Source organism: Camelina sativa, chromosome 17 (genome assembly GCF_000633955.1).
Source record: "Camelina sativa cultivar DH55 chromosome 17, Cs, whole genome shotgun sequence".
Taxonomy (NCBI): Eukaryota; Viridiplantae; Streptophyta; class Magnoliopsida; order Brassicales; family Brassicaceae; genus Camelina; species Camelina sativa.
In genome coordinates, this window is record NC_025701.1 from 17,158,135 (window position 1) to 17,179,411 (window position 21,277).

The 21,277-nt window shown below is 36.6% G+C and overlaps 4 protein-coding genes and 1 pseudogene across 9 annotated transcripts in view; 2 read left to right on the forward strand and 3 right to left on the reverse strand.

Moving 5' to 3' along the window:
• Positions 500-1,178, forward strand: LOC109129908 (annotated as a pseudogene).
• LOC104759568 (FAS1 domain-containing protein SELMODRAFT_448915-like) lies at positions 9,894-10,643 on the forward strand. Its single transcript, XM_010482475.1, has one exon. The coding sequence runs from the start codon at positions 9,894-9,896 to the stop codon at positions 10,641-10,643; it is 750 nt and encodes a 249-aa protein (XP_010480777.1).
• LOC104757472 (lysine-specific demethylase JMJ18) lies at positions 10,821-15,862 on the reverse strand. 6 transcript variants are annotated; one of them, XM_010480215.2, is made up of 12 exons: positions 15,082-15,267; positions 14,688-14,807; positions 14,234-14,317; positions 14,052-14,129; positions 13,476-13,967; positions 13,168-13,392; positions 12,921-13,082; positions 12,454-12,825; positions 11,790-12,366; positions 11,597-11,700; positions 11,326-11,505; positions 10,821-11,240 (listed from the first exon to the last, which is right to left on the reverse strand). In XM_010480215.2, the coding sequence occupies exons 2-12, from the start codon at positions 14,730-14,732 to the stop codon at positions 11,091-11,093; spliced, it is 2,469 nt and encodes an 822-aa protein (XP_010478517.1). In that variant the 5' UTR covers positions 14,733-14,807; positions 15,082-15,267; the 3' UTR covers positions 10,821-11,090. The 6 variants fall into 6 exon arrangements, with proteins under 6 accessions (XP_010478517.1, XP_010478518.1, XP_010478521.1 ...); XM_010480216.2 differs by lacking the exon at positions 15,082-15,267 and adding an exon at positions 14,948-15,048; XM_010480219.2 differs by lacking the exons at positions 14,688-14,807; positions 15,082-15,267 and adding an exon at positions 15,804-15,862.
• Positions 16,152-17,813, reverse strand: LOC104759569. Its single transcript, XM_019239125.1, has 7 exons — positions 17,675-17,813; positions 17,465-17,578; positions 17,244-17,350; positions 16,895-17,160; positions 16,558-16,723; positions 16,424-16,477; positions 16,152-16,307 (listed from the first exon to the last, which is right to left on the reverse strand). Exons 1-7 carry the CDS (start codon positions 17,811-17,813, stop codon positions 16,224-16,226), a joined length of 930 nt encoding a protein of 309 aa, XP_019094670.1. The 3' UTR covers positions 16,152-16,223.
• The window catches only part of LOC104757473 (CTP synthase), a 6,282-nt gene continuing 4,486 nt past the window's right edge, over positions 19,482-21,277 (reverse strand). The window contains exon 22 of the mRNA XM_010480220.1: positions 19,482-20,051. Within this exon, the coding sequence (XP_010478522.1) occupies positions 19,867-20,051 (185 nt within the window). The 3' untranslated portion in view covers positions 19,482-19,866. The remainder of the gene's footprint in view (positions 20,052-21,277) is intronic.

Below are 21,277 nucleotides of genomic sequence, written 5' to 3' on the forward strand. Positions count from 1 at the left end.
TCAAAACTAAACCCTAAATCTTAAAAACTAAAACTTTATTCTAAATAAAAATTATACCATAAATCTAAAATTGTCAATCCAAACCTAGAAAAACGAATTCTACATCCTTAAAAGTTGGTGGTATTATTGTAAAATAATTTTTTTGGTATTTTTGAAAAAAACTAAAGTGTGATATTTTTGGAAAAAACATAAAATGTGGTATTTGGAGAAAAATTTCATTATTAATTTATATATATTCAATTACTAGTTTTTGATTGTTATGGTTATTGCTATTAAAAGTGCATTACAAAAAAGTATAAAATTATTTTCTATTAACAAGGTAAATAGTTATTTGAATTTTTAATTTAGAATAGTGTGTTCCAAGAATTTCGATGATCATTCATTATCTCGGTTGAAATTTAGATATGTTACTTGTTAGTAATTAATCCCCTATCTTAATTTATATATTTCGATGATCATTCATTATCTTGGTTGAGAATTTACAAATAGACGTGTAAATATGTGGTAATTTCATCAAGGTCAGTTTTTAGGCTTTTGCAAGAAAAGGAATTTACGTTACCGCGAGTTATTCCAATATGGCTCAATGTTCGCAGGGAGTTCCAAGGCCTAAAAGATGTTGTGCTCAAAGGTTACAGTCTTTACTACCTAGCACACTGTGGCTGCAATCGACACATGGATTTGTCTGGATAAGATGGTTTCAAGGATGTGTCTGTGTTCCCTAGCTGTCCAATGTGAAAGCCAAATAGGCCTAGTGGTAGTTTTGGAAAAAAGCTTATCTCATTTGGCGATAGCATTGCTGTTACAACATTAGGAGAGGTTTTTGGTCTATACTAGGCTAACGAGCCAGTCTGTGAAAGCTCTAGGATCTTCCGCGTCTTCAAGAGTGATCCGAAAGGGCTAGACCTGAATATCTACGACACCAACCTTGTTGAGGTTGAATCTATAGGTGACGAGGCCCTGTTTTTTAATTGGGTATCACCATGTCTGCTGACCATACCCTTGGTACTGAGCCAAACTCCATCTATTTCACCCGTAATGACCGTTTTGGTCACAAGAAGTGTAATAGTCCATGCCTCAGCATATGTGTGTACAATATTGCAACAAGGACCATCAAACGCTTCCTCATTGGCTCCACCTTATAACTCAAGGATGCGCAGTGGTTTCTCTCCTCAGCTTGATTTGGTGTTTTTAAGAGTTTCTCTTGAGTTTTCATTTTCATGTGTTCAATCTTGCAACAAAGACCCTCAGACGCCTGCCTCCCCGTGATTTCTCCCTCAGTCCTTGCTTTGTTTCTTGTTTTGTTATCCTCTTTTTCTTGCGAAGAAGTACGCGCTTTGCGTGCCAAAGAATCCGCAATTACATTTGCGTTTCTAGAGATAAAAGATAATGAGAAAGACAAAAATTCTTTCATGTCAATCTTGATGTCGTCGAGGTACGCCGAGAAGCTGGACAGTCCGAAGGAAAAGACACTATCTTCACCAAGTCTGAACAGTCTGTATAAAACGCTACATCTCTAAAGTCATGTCTGATCATGCACCCAACCACCCAAATGAAAGCTTCTACTTCAGCATGTAAGGGAGAGAGACTTCGTCGGAAATTGGTGGCTCCTCTAGTCAGCGACGCATCCTGAAACGAGGTACAAAGCCATTCTGCACTAGCAAACAGATCCCACGCTTTCTAAGATCCATCTACAAAGCAGCGATAACCCGTAAAAATGCAGGGAAATTAGTGGCAGCCACCCTCTGTTGGGATCTGTAGCGAGATGGGTAGAGGTCGAATCCATATTATCCCCCTCTACCTGAGTCATCTGATGAATTCAAGTGTGGGAATTCAAGTGTAGACCTTTAGTTGGTATCATAGCATGCGCGATCCTGTGAGGACGTGTGCAGTTATGCTATGTGTTCGGACGAAATGGAAATCTCTGATAAGACTGAAAACATGCTTGGGAACGGGAATGTGTTCGCCAAGATGTGCTCGTGAATCGAGCGATTGTTCAAACGTCGAACACATAGCATATCGACCAAGGGTCAGAAATTGAGACCGCGTCCGGGAAGGACCACGGTCAGGAAACATCGACCAGAAGGTCGGGAATTATGACCGCGTCCGGAAAGGACCAAGGTCAAGAAATATCAACCCGAAGGTCAGAAATTATGACCGCGTCCGGGAAGGACCACGGTCAGGAAATGTCGACCAAAAGGTCGGAAATTACTAAACCCACCGAATTCGAGGACGAGTAGATTTGTAACGCCCGCGTCCCGCGATCCTAAAGAGGGGCAATTTGTTTTAAGGAAAATGATCGCTAGCTGAGCTTAAGTAGCTAAGCTACTAGCTCAACTAGTTGGAATATAAGCTGAACGAGCTGAACGAGTTCGATGAACAAGTCAGTTCAGCTGCGGCAAGCTGCGTCCAGCTGCGTCCAGCTGCGGATAGCTCTTAGCCAGCTAGCGTCAGCTCGGCCAGCTGCCAGTAAGCTACCACTAGCTCGACCAAGCTCGTCCAGCTGGACGGTAGTGGACAGTGTGCGGGTCAGCTGGGGAGCTCGTGGACGATCATGGGACGCGATGACGAACGGGTATGGACGGACGGGCATGACTGAACAGGCATGACCGAACCGACACGGACGATCGGTCATGGCCGAACAGGTACGGCCGAACGTACACGATCGAAGGGTCTTGTCGGACAGGTACCTTTGGGGACCTAGACTTTGGCCAGAACCCTATAAATAGAGGGTGTTGCCTTCATTTCTAACACCACCATCATCCATCAACGCCTAAGAAGAAAAGGAGGTGCGGCTCGGCGAGTACTACGGTACATCGTCCGAACTGATGTGCACGCTATCTCTCTATCGACGGTACGATGAGACGAGCGACGGTTCGACAATCGGGTCGAACCGATTGAAGGATAAGCGGCAGTTTGGCCATAGAGTCGGACTGATCGCAGGATGATCGACGGTTCGATCGTAGCGTCGGACTGATCGAAAGGTAATCGATGATCCGCGACAATAGACGGATCGATCGAGGGTCGACCGGTGAATCAATCGCTAGTCGGATCGGGAGATCAAAGGATCAACGATACGAGCCGTAGGTTGGATTGATCGGTCGGGTGGTCGACAAGTCAGTCGAACGTATCGGCCCGGTCAGTGGTCGATCGGCAATTTGATTATGGTGTCGGATTGTTCGATCGGACGTGGCTCTGATACCAAGACCGACAAGTCGACCGAGGTACCAAGGTAAGACCGATAGGTCAACGGATGGTACGTCCGGTACCAAGCTTCGGACACGAGTGGTACAGGAAGCCGACAGCGCAACCGATCGCCGTGAACCGAAGGGACTATAAGTCCCCATCCCTAATCTGTGCAAAGCCTGTGGGGTTGGTTGGTTGTATGGCTAAGCACAAAGGGATGGTCAAGGTTCATATGATATTCCGCTGCGTATAAAGGTCTACAAAGCAAGACCGCGAGCCAAAGCTAAGTAGACGAGTTAAAGGATATTCGGCCGGGAATGGGGCCGAATGGAAGCTGTGACCGTGGACGTTGGGACATCCGGGTCGGAGTCTTTCAAGTTGGTATCAGAGCATGCGCGATCCTGTGAGGACGTATGCAATTGTGTTATGTGTTCGGACGAAATTGAAATCTCTAATAAGATCGGCAGCATGCTTGGGAATGTGAATGTATTCGCCAAGATGCACTTGTGAATCGAGCGATGGTTCAAAACGTCGAACACATAGCATATCGACCAGAAGGTCGGGAAAGTATCGACTAAAGGTCGGAAATTACGACCGTGTCTGGGTAGGAACACGGTCAGGAGACAAGGACCACGGTCGGGAAACATCGACCAGAAGGTTGGAAATTATGACCGCGTCTGGGAAGGACAACGTTCGGGAAACATTGACCAGAAGGTCGGAATACGACCGCGTCCGAGTAGGACCACGGTCAGAAGACATCGACCAGAAGGTCGGGATACAGCGACCAAAAGGTTGGGAATTACTAAACCCACCGAATTCGAGGACGAATTCATTTTAAGGGGGTAGATTTGTAACGCCCACGTCCCGCGATCCTAAAGGGGGGCAATTTGTTTTAAGGAAAATGATCGCTAGTTGAGTTAAAGTAGCTAAGATACTAGCTCAACTAGCTGGAATATAAGCTGAACGAGCTGAACGAGCTCGACGAACAAGTCTGTCCAGCTGAGGACAGCTCTCGGCCAGCTAGCGTCAGCTCGGCCAGCTGTCAGTCAGCTACCACTAGCTCGACCAAGCTCGTCCAGCTGGACGGTAGTGGACAGTGTGCGGGTCAGCTGGGGATCTCGTGGACGGTCATGGGACGTGGTGACGGACGGGCATGACCGAACAGGCATGACCGAATAGGCATGACCGAACAGGCATGATCGAACAGGCATGACCGAACATATATGACCGAACAGGCATGACCGAACCGACACGAACGATTGGTCATGGCCGATTGATCATGGCCGACACAAACGACGGTCATGAACTATTGGTCATGGCCAATACGAACGACGGTCATGCCTATTCGGTCATGCCTGTTCAGTCATGCCCGTCCGTCACCGCGTCCCATGACCGTCCACGAGCTCCCCAGCTGACCCGCACACTGTCCACTACCGCTGGACGAGCTTGGTCGAGCTAGTGGTAGCTGACTGGCAGCTGGACGCAGCTGGACGCAGCTGGACGCAGCTGTCCGCAGCTGGACTGACTTGTTCATCGAGCTCGTTCATCTCGTTCAGCTTATATTCCAGCTAGTTGAGCTAGTATCTTAGCTACTTTAGCTCAACTAGCGATCATTTTCCTTAACACAAATTGCCCCCCTTTAGGATCGCAGGACGCGGGCGTTACAGAATCCAGCATATAATTCCAGTTTTAGAAAAGGCATATACACTAAATCTTTAAATTCGAAACCAAACCAAAAAAAAAAAAAGACTAAATATCACAAATCTGAATTCAAACCCCGACGTAAGGAGCAATTTATTTCAGTTGGAACCTTTATCTTTCATCGTCATGTGTCGGCAAAAAAGCTTACGCCACTCTGCTTTTAAATATAATCAGCGTCTCTAGTTTTTGGTACATTGGCTTCTCTCTATCTTTTTCATTGAATCCGTAGATTTGTAGGAAAAATTTGCTTCAATCATCGTTCGGTGCAACAACATCGAAAGTCCAAGTTGGAAGTTCAATTAGCTTCAAAAACGCGTCAAGGTACTCCCTACGATCTTGATCGTTTATAGTAGTAAGATGATGCTCGCTACTATCTTGATCTTTTCACATTGTATTTTGTATTTTCTTACCAACTTTCTTTATTTCTTCATGAACACAATTTCAGTTTTGATCCTACATTATGTTTCTGGTCTACTTGGGAAATTTATGGAAAAGTCAATTTCGTTTACCAATTAGAATCGACTTACATTTTGATTAGTTAGTGAGTTTTTCTATATTTTTTTAGTTGTGGGGAAAAACAAGTACTTGATGAACTTGGATCACAAGTCAATTACTATATTGCATGCTGATGATTGATTGGTTCATCTTTCTAGGTTTGCTGAGATATGATGGAGTTTGTCTAAATGCTAGTGGTTTTGTGGCTTGTTGATGTGTGGGAAATAAGATCACTTTTTTATTATAGGATTAGCGGGTGACATTTCTAAACACACATGTACTAACTTGATATGAAATTAACATAACTGGATCAGTATATATATGCCTTCCACAAATTTTTTTTATTTATGATTCCATTAGAGGCAAAGCATCAGTTGTGTATTTTGTTGGATTATGCATCAGTTCTATTATCATTATATTAGTTCTCTCTTTATTTCCTTACACCTAATCAAAAAAAAATTGTTTTCATTTTCATCAGATAGAGATATTATTTCCTACACTCAGCCAGATTCCAGTTGAGCTTTCTGCTCATTTCCTAAAAATGATGGATTGCTTGGAGTATGCAAATTCACAAGATGCTTTGACTCCATACAAAGGTCCCGATCACATATTTCAGATTGTGGTTTTAGATACAATAACTTTAATAGTTGATGTCTTAGAGAACTATTTATTGGTATTTATAGATCGAGTAATAAATAATCCATTTGTCGGTTTATTATCATCAACAAATAATCCACACAAAGATGTTCTATCTTTGAAGTTAAAAACGATACTAACGATTTTTTTATGGATTTAATAATTTTAGGGAAAAGTAAAAAAAAAAAAAAAACAAGATATTGATATTATATGGAAAAAGGCAAAAAAAAATACAAAAGCATTTGTTTTTTTTTTTGTCAACAATACTAAAACATTTTATAAGGAGAAATTGAAGATCATTATTCAAGCCATATGACAGATAATTACAAAGATATATATTAAAAAATGGTAATTTGCAAATTTAATCTCATCCTATGGTGTTTTTCCAAAATTCATGTGACTATTAACTAGATGAATGTAAACTATGTAATAAAAAAAACTTATCTCATTGAGTAATAAATACGAACCTTGAATTATCTACACAAGTGTTATCTTGAATTATCTCACCGCCACACAATTATGTATGCGCAACTCTTGTACATCGACATTTATCCAAAACTATAAATCAAAAGTATTTCATATAATTATTTATATTTTCAATCACTAGTTTTTTTTTGAAAATTTATTATTATTACTACTTAAAAAGCATTACAAAACATATAAAATTATTTTTTATGAAATAAGGAAACAATTGTATTTAAATTTTGGATAGTGTGTTTTAAGAATTTTGGTGATCATTACCTTGATTGAGAATTTTCCGATTGCCTCTATTAAGAGAGTAGTGTTCATCAAATCTCGTGACTGATTATAGAAAAAGTGGACAATAACTGTAGTTAAAAAAAGGAAAAAAGATGGCTAGCTACATGAAGTATAGGTGAATACATGGCCACACATACCAACTATATTATTGTATACTCAACTACACGAAATATATGTATTACATGACCACATGCATGAACTATATGATGTTATGTGTTCAACACTATAGACATACAATTTGGTACACTGATTGATTAATTCCGGTGAAGACCGGTGTTGACTCCGGTGTTGACCAAATTTTTTCTAAAATTAAAAATAAAAATAAGAAATTATTATATTAAATCATTTATGGTTTGTATTAATTAAAAAATATTCTATTCAATATCTAAATATTTTTATATATTTCTTAAATATATCTTAAATGTAAAATAGAAAACCCAAACCTTAAAAAAAATTCTAAAAATTAATTTAACATATTGTAATTGTGTAAAAGAGGGTAAAAATGAAAATGTTCATATGTTAAAAGTAAATATTGTGAATTTTTTTGTTGTTGTTTATATGTTAATTCAATATCTAAAGATATTTTTAATATATTTCCTAAATATATCCTAAATGTAATATAGAGAACCCAAACCTTAAAAAAAATTTCTAAAAAATAATTTAACATATTGTAATTGTGTAAAAGAGAGTAAAAATGAAAATGTTCATATGTTAAAAGTAAATATTGTTAATTTTTTGTTGGTTATATGTTATTTTGAGTTTGTAAATTTTAAAGTAAAGAGTGTCTAAACTTTTTTATAACATTTACCATGCAAAATTTAGAGTAAAGAGTCATATACTCAATCTTTTGCATATTATTTTCTAATGAAAGTAGTTGAATTTGATTTTATTGATTTTGTAGTAATTAAATAATCTGATTATGAGAGATTTATATATATATACATATATATCTTGAAAATAATTATAAATTGTTTTTATATCTTAAAAAATAATTATAAATGATTTTTATTTAACTATTTACTTTAGCTTGAAAAATAAAAAGTAATTAATTATAAGAATGAATATATTAGAGATATATATAAAATATTTAGATATTGAATAGAAAATGTCTTTTAATCATGAAAACCCATAAATAATTTACTATAATATTTTTTTTTTTTAATTTAGATTTTTTTAGTGTTGGTCAACGCCGGAGTCAACGTCGGTCTTCGCCGGAGTCAACTGACCGGTGTACTAGATTATATGTCTATGATGTTGACTGCATAACATCATATAGTTCATGCATGTGGTCATGTAATACATATACTTTGTGTAGTTGAGTATACAATACTATACTTGGCATTTGTGACCATGTATTCACCAATACTTCGTGTAGGTAGCTATCTTTTTTCCTTAAAAAAATGCATTAAATTGTTTCTCATACATATAGTGCCTCTAACCGTCTTCTAATTAATTAGAGTTAATATTCTAATAGTATACTAGTTTTACGATCCTTTTGGTTATCGTCATTGTGTTTTCTAATTTCCTTCATTTTAAAATAACAATGATATACATAATTTTATGATTCTCTTAAATATTAGACAACACATTTGACCTTTTTGGTAATTTTTCTTATATATATTGAAGTAATTAATCAAAAGTCTATCATATTATATTACACATGAGTTGTCAAAAAAAAATATATATATATATATATATATTACACATGACATATTTCAGTATTAAATTGAAGCAACTAAAACTACACATTTGATTAAATCGAAGCAACTAAAACTACGCAATCTTATGCACCTCCTCCATGTTTAGTCCCATATCCCATATTGTATCAATAAACTGATAAATCTGACTCGTAATATCGTTCCTAAATTCCACCAAAACACCAGAATACATCTGTCCATTTAAATGTCTGAATCTCAAACATATAACTGGCAACACTCCAGCAAAGCCATAGACCATCTATTGGATGATCCAACAGGTACGCAGATGAAGAGACATGATCCAAGCCAAATAACATTTTTTATTTTATATTTTACCACACGATTGATTTTTTATATCAAGAAACAATAAAATTTCTATAAATTAATAACATTGGAATAGTGAAAATTTATTCATTTAGAAAAGTTTTAATTTATCAATAAACTAATAATTAATAATTTCTAGAGAAGTTTTTCATAATTTTTTTTAAATAGATTTTATCGTTAAAAAAATCTTTTATTAGAATCAGTTACAAAGAAAACAGCAATTATCATATTTGAAGATAATATAAACGTTTCCGACACAGTAAAAATATTAGAAAAAAACTCTAACAAAAATGAATGTGTATATATATATATATATATATATATATCGATAATTTTATAAAATTATTAATTTATATTATTGATGAGACCATATATAATAAAAAGTTCAAAAAATTATTATTTCTAAAGCATTTTTGGATGTGGTGTGGCAAAAAAAACTAGATATTGAAATCCGTTTTTTTGATGTGTTGTACGACTTCATTTTTAGTCATTTTTTGTCATATGACATCCAAAAATGACCAAAATGACTTGCAGAACGACATGGATCGTCTAACTCGTAATCGTTAAACTTCGACTTAATACTATTCCAGTATATGTTGAAATTGACAATATTTCATGTAATTCACATAGCAAATTTAAATTTTAATACTAAACAATATATTATATTTTTTTAGTATTTTTGTGATCTAATTCAAAATTTTCACATAAATTAGAAAAACCACTTGTCTTTAATTATTTATGATTAAAAAAGTAGTTAGCCCATCATCACCGAGAATTTTGAGAATAAACATTTTGGTTTTGACTCTTTGCCCAAAAGTCGAAACCGAAACTGATCAATTTCACAGTTCTATAGTATTATTCTATACAATCAAAAATCTCCGTTAATAACTAAAACCATCCCCAAAACCAAACCGGTTTAACTCATCCTTCCTCTCCACAACCACAACGATTTAACCAGAGAGGTATATGAAAGAAGTATATAAAAGAAGAAGTTAGTTCTTTCTTCTTTCACTGTTTACATAATCCTAACGAACGAACTCAAAAAAAAAAGATTCTCTCTGTTTCTGTTACAACTTCGCCCGCCGTTTTAATTCTCCGATGGCCACCTCAAGCCATCTCCTCCTCATCATCCTCATCACCACCGTCTCACTCCTCACCTCCGCCGCTTCTCCTCCTCCGTATCTCACGTCGCAAGATCACCAACACGCCGACAGAATCATCGAAGCAATGATCGGAGCCGGAGATTTCCGTGACTGGGCCGCCGATTTCCTCTCCTCCGTCGACGATCAGTTCGGTATCCCTCTCTCCGCCACCTTTTTCATCCCAAGCGATTTCGACTCCGCCGACGTCTCCTCCTCCTCCACCGGAGACAATGCTAATAACCCACTTCGTCTCTCCGTCGCTTACCACATCGTACCTCAACGTCTCTCGTTCACTGATCTCCGTCTCTTGAAACCACTCTCTCGTCTTCCCACTCTTCTCCCCGGAAACTCAATCGTAGTCACTAACAACTCTGCTTCCGGTTACACCCTCGACGGCGTTCTTGTCTCTGAACCGGATCTTTTCATCTCTTCTTCTATCGCTCTTCACGGTGTTGCTTCCACGCTTGATTTCTCACGTTACGGCGATCTAGGTAACGGTGATACTGCTTTTGCTGATAGTCTCCGTCCTCGTCGACGTTCTCGTCGCCGCCGTCGTCATCAGCATGGTGGTTTTGGACCTCTTGGTGGTAACGACGATAATGGTGACGGTGATGATACCAATCAAACCTCTGTTTCGTTGTTCACTGCACATTACTCATCAACTGGCTCGTTCTTGGTTCCATTGGTGGCTCTGGCTTTGTTCTGACTCTATGTTCCGGTGACGTTTTCCGGAGTATTAACCGTCAAGATTCAACTAAAGGCGGGAAAAATATAGGGGTTTCTTTTTGGTTATTTTCAAGATTTTTTAGTCTTTTCAAGATTTTGTGAAACTCTGTACATAATGTGAAGTTTTGTCACATTAAGAAATATGAATTTTCTTGAATTTAAAGAAGAATTTTTCTATTTTATTGTATGAGTTTCCGCATTAGCGAAAGAATCGAACTTTCTAGTTTACACTTCTAACGCTAAGCTTAGGTTATTGTTCACGAAAAGAAAAAAAACAAAAAAAAGAACAAAAGATTATGTATAAATGCTCCCAAAACCAAAAAGAAAATATAATCAGAAATAAATTTATTCTATCTATCTAAAAGATGTCATTGTTGTTTTTGTTGTCGTCGTCTTGGAGTTGGAACTGTCTTGTTGGCTTCTTGAGTTACATCAAATCTACTCCAAAAAGTTTTCCTTTGGTTAAACTCACGGAACAGTTTGATGACATGAAGTGATCTTTTGAGTCTGATGAGGCTTGGTTCTTGTGGTTCCAGTACTCAACGAGTTGATGGTTTGGGTCAAGAGCTTCAATGGCCTGTAGAGAAGGATTGCAAGTTGTGTAAAGAGTAAAGAACGATAGGACTTTAATGTAGAACAAGGCTAGGAATTGAATTTGTTACCTGAACTATAGAGGGTGAGAGGAAACCAAACATTTGAAGCCCATTGATATTCTCCAACTGCGGTAAACTAGGAAGACCAAGACTATTGGATGTATCTTTAACTCTCTGCAACACCATTTCCCAGCATAGTTGGGCTGAGACATTGTAGAAGATCTCGTCTGAAGATTCTTCCAGAGTAACCTGAGCAAGCAAGAAAATTCTAGTGTTAGCATTACTTTTCATGATTCAGTTTTATCAAATAGAATTGTATTGTTGTGGGGAAAGGCTTTACTTTGAACAATGGACCCATGAGTCCTCCATCCAAAACCTCAGAGATGTAATTGCTCATTTTTGTTGGATCACGCACATTGTAGAACTTGACACGACTCCTGAACTCTGCAAAAGTAGTAAAAACATCTTAACAACCTTTTTGAGCAAGCTTCTGGTTAAGTAACATTAAAGAAAAGGTTTCTCAAAGATTGTACTTTTTGGGAAAATAGCATGCTTATTGCACCAAAGCTTTCCAAAATTCAAGCTCCCAAGGTTTATAGGCTCGACCGATACACCAAGATTCTCTGAGGAGGTTAACTCGCCGCCACTGGTGCTGACTTCTTCTTCTTTAAGGTCCTCTTGGCAATCCAACTCTAAGTCAATGTTCAGATCAAACGAACCTTCCTTTAGCTTCTTCTCCTCACTTACAACTGAACTAGTCTTTGTCTGATCTTCATCACTGTGTTCAATGCCTAAGACCTTGGAAGCCCATATCTTTAAATCATCTGATTCCCCTTCCAATGCTCTGACCAATGAGCTTAACTCATCCATTGTGTACCGGAGAAGGATAAAGTCATCTTTCTCATCGCATGAACAAAGATCATCTGCGTGTTTAAGGCACGCGTATTCATCAGGAGAGCACTTGCAGCCAGAAGCTGCCAGATGCAGATCATAAAAGCATGAGAAGCATTCCCTTTCGCAGTTTGAATCAAAGTCCTTCTCCATCTTCATCAAGCTCGAAGAGTCCCTTCCAAGAGCTGCAATTCTTTCCTCCTCCATCTGTAACCGAGCCTGTCAAAACAAAATGAACCAAGTAAGCATTAGAAAGTTCAAACCATATTCAGTATCATGACTCGAGTAGTGATCCTTTTTCATTACCTGTATCGCGTTGGTAAGTGTTCCGTTCTTCCCACAGAAACTCTTCCATCGCAAGTTGGTTGTACTTCCTTTTTCCTCAGAAGCTGAGAGTTCCCAAAGAGCCTTAACCGCTTCATAAGCTGCTCCAAGAAGAAGTTTGTCGTGAGACAGAGAAGTCTTTCTTGTCTCTTTACTGTATAGTTCCACAGCGTTCTGTCCATGAGCCAACCAATCAACAGGAGCAACATTAACCGCTTCTGCGCAGTTGAAACCGCAGTTGAATCCAGCATGATACGCCCTCGGGAATGTCAGTACATACTCCCCTGCATTCTGAACCACCCTGTAAGCTTGAACTCCTTCATCTTTCAGGATTGAAGGTGAAAACTGAGTAACCTGAATCAAGTTAAAAAACGAAGAGTTAGTCTCTAAACATGGTGGAGATGAAACAGGAACAAAGTATAAATCAAGTAGATGGTTTGCTTCCTAACCAGGCCATGAAGTAGATCAGGCTGTTCACCAAACAGGTCAGGTAGGTGTTTCCTCATCGCCTTCTCGAGAGCGGTTGCATTGCTTCCTGGTACACCATACCATACTTTTGGCTCCCCAAAGTGATGATAGTTCAGTGAATATAAATGATGGTCCTCCACATGCTGTTCAAACACAAAGAAACAATCAACCATCCACACATAAGAGAAGAAAATTTTATAACTAATCAAATTGTGAAAGTGCACTTACCCAACAAAATGATGAAAAACACATTCCCACATAGAGCCATGGAACTAGAACTCCTGAGATATCACAATCCTCAAAAGAGAGTACAGAGCCAGGGAGACGCGGTAAGTTATTCAAGTTCCAGCCAGAAACTGTGTACTGATCCATCTCGCTACCGGATAACTGTTCTGTTCTTTTATAAAACCCGCTTCCAAGTACCCCATTCTCCAAGTCAGCACCATAGTATACCTGAAATACAAAATTGTATTTTAATAATTTTATATATGTATGTACTGTATGTGTTGTATTGGTGAAAGGGTCTGTTTCTTTACCTCCACTTCATCTGTTGGTTGTTCGATTATACGCCAGTACTCGCCTTCTATGTCATCCACAGACGGTGTCCATTTCACTATATCTCCACCAGAATCTTTCTTTTCGAAGTAGGAGTCTTTAAAATGCAGAGCATATTTCTCAAACTCATCAAGAGTGAAGTCTGAACCAGAGTTGAAACCAAACTTCTCCTCAGCCTCGGGAGATGAAGTCGATTCAGAAGGAGAGGAACCAGATCGTCTCTTAGACGAACCCATTCTAGAGTTTCTTCTCCTTTTCCGTTTTCTACTCTTCGGTTTCTTTTTCATCGGCTCTCGGTTCTGAAGAAGGTCCACCGTCTGAATCCGGGTAGGAAACTTTATATTCTCCCATATACTCTTCTCCTTCAGCCTGCAAGGAGGTTTCCATGTCGGTGGTGGGATGATTCGACAGATACCAAACGGTTCTGCTTGTGGACGTATCTTTTCGATGTAAGATAGTGGATCTTCAAACTCCTAATGATCAAGAACTCAAAACATCAAACAAAAGAAACTTCAAAAATCTCAATCAATTTCACAGAAACAAAGAAGTTAAAGTACCTCTAACGATGGATTGAACACCGGTGCGTCATCGATGATCGGCCTCTGAGCTTCAGCTGGTAACCATCTAGCATCAACCTTTAACATATACAATAAAAAAAAAACATGATGTAAGATCAAAGTTGTTAACAAGATTTTAAAACTTTTTGGTTTGCATCAGATTACATCATAAACTCTCTTACCTTCCTATGACGTGGACTAGTAGGTGGTTCCATGTTTGTGTCCTTGTCCTTGTCTGGATTATGATTCTTCAAAGATATATCCTCCTGTTTTTAAAAAAAAAAACACCCCACATAAGTTTATCACTTCACCAAATTCTCATAGATTTGTGTTTCGATTTATGCATAACGAATTCAAATTAAACAGAGCTAGAAACTGTGATCATCATCACAAGATCAACCAAAACAACAAAAACCAATACAGAATTCAACATTAACAAAGGGATCTAATGATCTTATGATTGATTAGTTATCTTGCCAAATCAAGTTAACAAACGAGATCCGGGAAAAATAAATAATTGTCTCTATCTATTATGATGAATAACACCAATAGCTAAATTTTACAATCTCAGTAATTCACAAGAAACCAGTAAACAATAACGATATCAGATACGAATGAAAACATGGAGAAACGAACCTCTTTGATCTCAGAATCTAATGGAACAACGTTGAGATTGCCCATATTGAATTAAAAATCAATCCTCAATAGCAAAATTCTATAAGCTAAAAAGTTTTCTTCGATTGAGAGCCAATGAAACTGAGAAGAAGAAAAAAAAAAAAAAAAAAAAAAAAAAAAAAGATAAGAAAACGATGTTTATCAAACAAAATTACATATATATATATCCAAAGGCTTAAAGCTATATCCAAAATAAAGAAAAGTTAAAGAAGAGCCCTAACCCTAGAATTCAATTCACAGAAGAAACAGAGAGATAGGATCAATTTGATTTATATTCAATCAGATAACAAGAACATCAAAATATCACATATATATTGATTTATATTCAATCAGAGATAAATTTTTGTTTTTTTACCTTATAATAAACGAGAAAGCTTTGAAAGTTGTTTTGCTTCTTTGTTTTTTTTTGGTTTTATTTTTGTTTCCAAATTAATGATATTAGAAATTGAATTCGCAGTTAAAGTAGAAATACCCGAATCTGGGAAAATTTAAGAATGAGATTTTAATTGACCTAGTAACGAATATAAGAAGGAACTCAGAAAATAACAAAACCGACCTTAACCAGGATTAGGAACTTATAAAAATATCCATTTACAAAAAATAATACTAATATTAATTCACTAGTTTACCAGGATTAGGAAATTATATTAGTATTCAACAAGTTTACAAATTTTTTTTAGAAAAAGGAAAGGTCGTAAGGAGATGGATGGAGTATACCTCAAACCAACGGCTGAGATTTCATGAGGAGAAGAAGTGTCTTTGCGATTTATTTTCTCTGATTACAAGAATCTACTTTTTTCTTCTATCGAAACATAGAATATTTTATAAATTATAAAAAATAATAAAAAAAAATCGAATCGATAATACTAAATAAAAATAAAATAAAGAATAAAGATTAAAAAAAATTTAGAGATTGAGACAGAGAAAGACAAGAAAAACACGAGGAAGTTAGACAACCAACACACCCGCCAAAGGAGAGAAACGCAACACAGTGTTCTTTTTTTTATAACAGATCTGCGTTAAGTAACATCATCGTACCGTACGATCTCATCTTTGAAGCTAAAGTTACTATATTACCCTTTAGATTGTGTGGTTAATTACGGCTCCATGCCATCGCCGTTGAACGATACGTCGTCTTCGGGTTTTGTTTTGTTTTCTCTCCGCGTCGGAAAAAGTAAAGTGTTTGACCGATTCTTTCTTTCTTTCTTTTTTTTTCCCTTAATCCAAAACGCCTCTTTTTATAGAAATTTCGAATTTCATCCCCGTGCTTTTATATTTCTTATATTTTGGAACCATAACTTTGAAATCAATCAAAACAGGTACGAACTATAAATTTCTTAGTTCAAATTACAAAAAAAAATAAAAATTAAAAAGCAGGAAAGAGACCAAAACAACATCTCCACAAGAGAGAGTTTGATCTAACTGAGGAAAGAACTAAACGAAACTAAAATGTGTAAAAACAAACAAATAGAAATTTTTGGCACTACTTTGAATCGATCAGAGACGAGTCTTCTTGCTTCCTGCTGCTTCTGTCTTGTCTTCTTCTACTTCTATTACTCTCTTGGTTGCAACATTCCTTACCTAAACGAAACACAATCAAAAGAACACAATGTTTTCAAAAAAAAAAAAAACAATAGAATGCAACCTAAAAAGGTTTGTATGAATGAATCAGTGAGAGAAGTAGAAGAGATAATTACAGATTCAGAAACAGCATTATCAGGGTATTCAACTACAGTGATCTCAGGCCTTGGCTGCAACAAGAGTAAAAGCATCTTATTATTAGTACATTTTAAGAGAGAGAGAGAGATAACGGTTTAACATTTTTACTCACAATGAAAGGAGAACTCGCAGTTGATTCAGTTTCAGCAGTTGCTACACGGTTCCTCCGGCGGTAAACTCGAGGAGGAACAACCCGGTTAACTTGCTGAGGAACAACCTGGTTAACTTGCTGAAGAGCAACCTGGTAAACTTGCAGAGGATCTTGATTAACTCTAGGAGGAACAACCCGGTTAACTTGCTGAGTAACCTGACTAACTTGCTGAGTAACCTGGCTAACTTGCTCAGGAGTAACCCGGTTAACGTGCTGAGGAGCAACCCGGTTAACTTGCTGAGGAGCAACCCGGTTAACGTGCTGAGGAGCAAACCGGTTAAATTGTGGATTGCCCTGCAGGTTATGTTGATCAGGAACAAGCCGGTAAACTAGAGGAAGATCCTTGTTAACTTGAACAGGTAAAACCCGGTAAGCTGGCAGATGATCTCGGTTAGCTTGAGGAGGAACAAGCACGTTAACGTGAGGAGGAAGAACCAGGTTAACGTGAGGAGGAACAACCTGGGTACCTTGAGGACAATCAATTAGGTTAACTTGAGGCCGAACAAACCGGCTAAATTGCGGAGGACCTTGGTTAGGTGGACGAACCCCATAAGTTCTTCCAACCTAAAACAAAAAACAAACATTAGAGTTTTGATAGAGTTTGCCAACAATTCTTTAAAATGATAAGAGAAAAATAGAGAAATTACTGTTGTAATATTGATGTGTTGGCAGTCAGAACATTTCACAGTTTTGTCACCTCTTTGGTGAATCACTTTCGCTTGACACCCGCCACACACAAGCATTACAAGATTGTCTAAAATAATATTTTCATGAAACAAAAATAAGATTAGAAAAATCAGATCCATTGATTCAATTTTAGGAACCTCAAAAAATTTCTGTTTCTTGATTTTTTCAAGAACCTACGTACTTTGCACAGGACGACGTGAGATATTACAAAATCTCGCTGTTTCTGCTGTGCTGTTTCTAAAAGATAAATTAGCTTTGCATCTTTCACATTGAAACTTATATGCCATCCAGTCTCCTATAGTCATTAAAAATAGTTAGGAAAAAAAAACACACACAAAAAAAAAATGTAACAATAGAGAAAGTAAACAAAAATTTGATGTTATATATATACCGAGATCAGTTTTGACTGGACCGTGACAATTTGGACATCGGAGAATTTTTCCTCCTGTATCAAGCTCAGCAAAAATGATTCTTCTTCCTAGGTTAGCCTCAAGTTTTTCTTTCAGAATAGCTCTGTGATGGTCCTGCATAGCTCTGAGAACACACAAACCAAAAGATTAAAAAAGATAGAGAGACCTATAGTTTTAAAACTTTGAAGAGAAGATCAAAGGACTTTTACCTTGCTGAAGGAAGAAGATGAAAAAGGAGTTTTGATATGAAAAGAGCTAAAGAGTCTTTGTTGGTCTTTTAAGTAGCCACGAACAGTTACGAAGGTACGTTCTTTTGCACCTCTTCATATATAAAACTTAATTTAGATACATTAACTTGAATATATTTTTATCTATTTTCGATAAATTTCCTTTATTTCGAAACAAGATTAAAGAAAATGAATAAACGAATCGATATAAAAGAAAATGTTGTTAATATTAGAAGATTTGGAAAATTCATCCAAAGAATGATAGTCAAGAAGGACTATCATATTAGATTAGAATTGATTCTGAAGAAAGAAAATAATATATGTTAATTTGTTAGCGAATAAAGCTTTCATTCCGAAAGCATCGTGTATATTCACTTCTCTATCATTCATCGTTCGAATCATAAGGAATGAAATAACAAACGCGAATTGATAAAAATTACTCTAGTCGCAAAACAAAAAAAAAAAGCGATTTTACAATTTTAAATCGTAATTAAATAAATTAATTGAATTTGGTTAATTAAGAATAATTTTTTAGATTGGATTGAGTTAGGAAAATTATAGTTATTATAAAGGTGAATTGGATAGAGGGTGAAAGTATATGGTGATTCTAGTTGTATGGTCATAGTAGATGAGGAGTGCAATAGGAAATCCTTTAAATTTGTATGTCATTTGATTTTGTACAATTTGGTTTGTGGTTTATCAGTTTTGCAAAAGTTAAAACCAGAAAAGGAAAAAGGGCTATATGCAATTCGGTTTAGTATGGTAGTTTCAAATTTCAATGACAACCAGAAATATCAACAAAGAATTTAATAGAAAATACTATTTTTAACATACTATTATAACTAAAATTTCAACATTTAGCAAATAATTTAATAATGCATAGCTCGATTTAATATGAAAGCCAAAATCAAGAGTTTTGTACTAACTAAGCAAAGATGGGACTGGGGAGGAGGATGCTGTAAGTAATACACAAAATTAGTTCAACTAGAATGAGCAAAATGAGAAATATACAAGAAAATGTTAGTAGTGATGATGCTGAAATTTCAAATTAACGTTTTGCAGTTTTTAATTAGTTTTTGGTTTTTGGTTCATGGTTTTTAGTTTTGATTTTTCTGGTTTTTGTTTTTTAGTGTAATAGTTCTTGCAAATTTTGAATGAGAACTTGGTTTTTATCTATAACTCTCTTTTTAAGAACGTTTTTTAAGTCTTTTCATTTTATTCTTATGAAAAGAATGATAATGATTTTTCAAAAAAAAATATTACTGGAAATTTGTTGGAAAAAAACTATGTTTATCACATAATCTTGGAATGGTTTTGAGGAAAAAAAACCATAATCTTGAATGGCTAAAAATTTTGATTTTTGCAAAATAGAAAATCAAAAACTACTCCAATATCTGCATCCATTCAAGGCTTAAAAATGACAATTTTGCTTACCAAATATTAAACAAAAAGTATTCAAATTTAAATTAAAAACCGGAATAAAAAAAAAACCATTTAATTTTATTATTTTTGAGTGAGCTGAAACGAAACCAAAAGCTTTTGTAACAATGCTAACCAAACCTACTAAATACAGAGTTATTTCATAAAGTCTTGCTAAGAGTTTTATTTATCAAATGCGTCTTCCACATTCAGACCAAATCAAGATACAAAATGTTCCACCAATACATATGATCATATGAAATCCCCTTTCGATGAGAAAAAAACAAACAAACCAGGGGAATCAACCCGCCACTTTCAGACGTTTCACGCTAGAGTCTTTTCCAGAACATAGTCTGTTAAAAAGAGTCTAACACAACCTGAACAAAAAGGCTTTGGATCATATGCACAGAGGAAAAAATCCTAACATTATGAAAAAAAAGAAAAGCAAACCAAAATCCAAACTAGAATCGAAAGACGAAGCAATTCTAATGGAGAGAGAAAGCGGTAGAGAACTCGGCTAATGCAAGCTATCTAGTGTAGAGGCCATTGCAGTAGCCGTTGTTATATCTTACATCAGCCACGCCGTTGGGAGATTTCTTTAAGGTTCCATTGACAAAAACATTTTTTGGACCGTTGCTACTAATCAGATGTTGAGGAACAGCTGCTGGATTCATGACTGTGTCTAGCTCCCCACACGATGCTGCAATGAGTCCTGCAATAAAAAGAATGTGCAAAAGATTGTTATAAAGACATGAGTTGTTTTAAAGTTTGGTCTTTCAGACTGATTAAGAAAAGGGTTCGGACCTAAAAATAGAGGAGAAGCTTTCCCGGGTCTGGATTTGAACTCAGGGTGGAATTGAGCACCGATAAAGAAAGGATGGTTCGGGAGTTCAATGATCTACAATTTTCAGTATAAGATTAGTCAATGATTTGGATTTGTACTAGAGAGACAATAGTTTAAAAGAATAAAACAGACCTCCATGCGTTTGCCAGTTTCATCTTTTGCAGCAAAAGAGAGACCAGCCTTCTCAAGGCGTTCAACCATATCAGGATTCACCTGCAAGTGTTTGTGTATGTGTGTCTATATTAAAAAAAAACTCACCTTTTTCATATTAACTGGTGGATATAAGAGAATTTGTATACAATATCCATACCTCATATCTATGGCGATGCCTCTCATCGACAAAGCTTTTGTTCCCGTATCTGTAAGAAACGAGGTGAAAGAATCATGTTAAGTAATCTTTCGCATTCAAAATGTTGAAGATGAACTAAGGGAGTAACTATAGGTCAATGGTTCTTACAGTTTTGCGGATTTGCTGTCTTTGACATTGAAGAAGGATTTTCTTGAACCTAAGCGCATAGTGCCTCCCATATGAGTTCTCGAACCCTATATATAAACCCACCGAGCATGGAAATATATTAAAATCAGGTGAAACAGTTTCATTTCCGAGTAAAGAGACGAAGAATGTTCGAACCTCGGGCATGAAAACGATGCACGGATGTTTGGTTTCGGGTTTAAATTCAGTGCTGTTGGCATCGTGCAAGGAGAGAACTGATCGTGCAAACTCGATGACAGCAATCTGCATCCCGAGACAAATACCAAGGAAAGGGATTTTGTTTTCACGAGCATATTTTGCAGCAAGAATCTTCCCTTCCACTCCCCTATCACCAAAACCTCCAGGGACAAGAACTCCATCTACTCCCTGAAGAAGATACCAATAGAGAATGAGCTTACACAAGGCTTCTTGATGATTGAAGTTGTAAAAATGGGCAAACAGTTCAAACCTTTAGCAACTTCCAAGCAGCTTTATACGCATCTGGATTCTGCTTAAACGAAACAAAAATAAAACCATGACTTAGCTTAAGTTTTGGTTAGAAGGTAGATGCATACATGTAATATCAGTTTACGAACCTCTTTCTCAGTTTCTTTTTCAAGAT

Excerpts from the sequence above, each read along its gene's own strand:
- LOC104759568 (XM_010482475.1), top strand. The coding sequence starts at position 9,894 with ATGGCCACCTCAAGCCATCTCCTCCTCATCATCCTCATCACCACCGTC.
- LOC104757472 (XM_010480215.2), bottom strand. The coding sequence starts at position 14,732 with ATGGGCAATCTCAACGTTGTTCCATTAGATTCTGAGATCAAAGAG. Across the intron at positions 14,318-14,687 it reads TAGATTCTGAGATCAAAGAG|GAGGATATATCTTTGAAGAA; the intron begins GTTCGTTTCTCC and ends TTTTAAAAACAG. Across the intron at positions 11,701-11,789 it reads GCATGCTATTTTCCCAAAAA|AGTTCAGGAGTCGTGTCAAG; the intron begins GTACAATCTTTG and ends CTACTTTTGCAG.
- LOC104759569 (XM_019239125.1), bottom strand. The coding sequence starts at position 17,813 with ATGCAGGACCATCACAGAGCTATTCTGAAAGAAAAACTTGAGGCTAAC. Across the intron at positions 17,161-17,243 it reads AACACATCAATATTACAACA|GTTGGAAGAACTTATGGGGT; the intron begins GTAATTTCTCTA and ends TTTTTGTTTTAG. Across the intron at positions 16,308-16,423 it reads ATAATGCTGTTTCTGAATCT|GTAAGGAATGTTGCAACCAA; the intron begins GTAATTATCTCT and ends TGTTTCGTTTAG.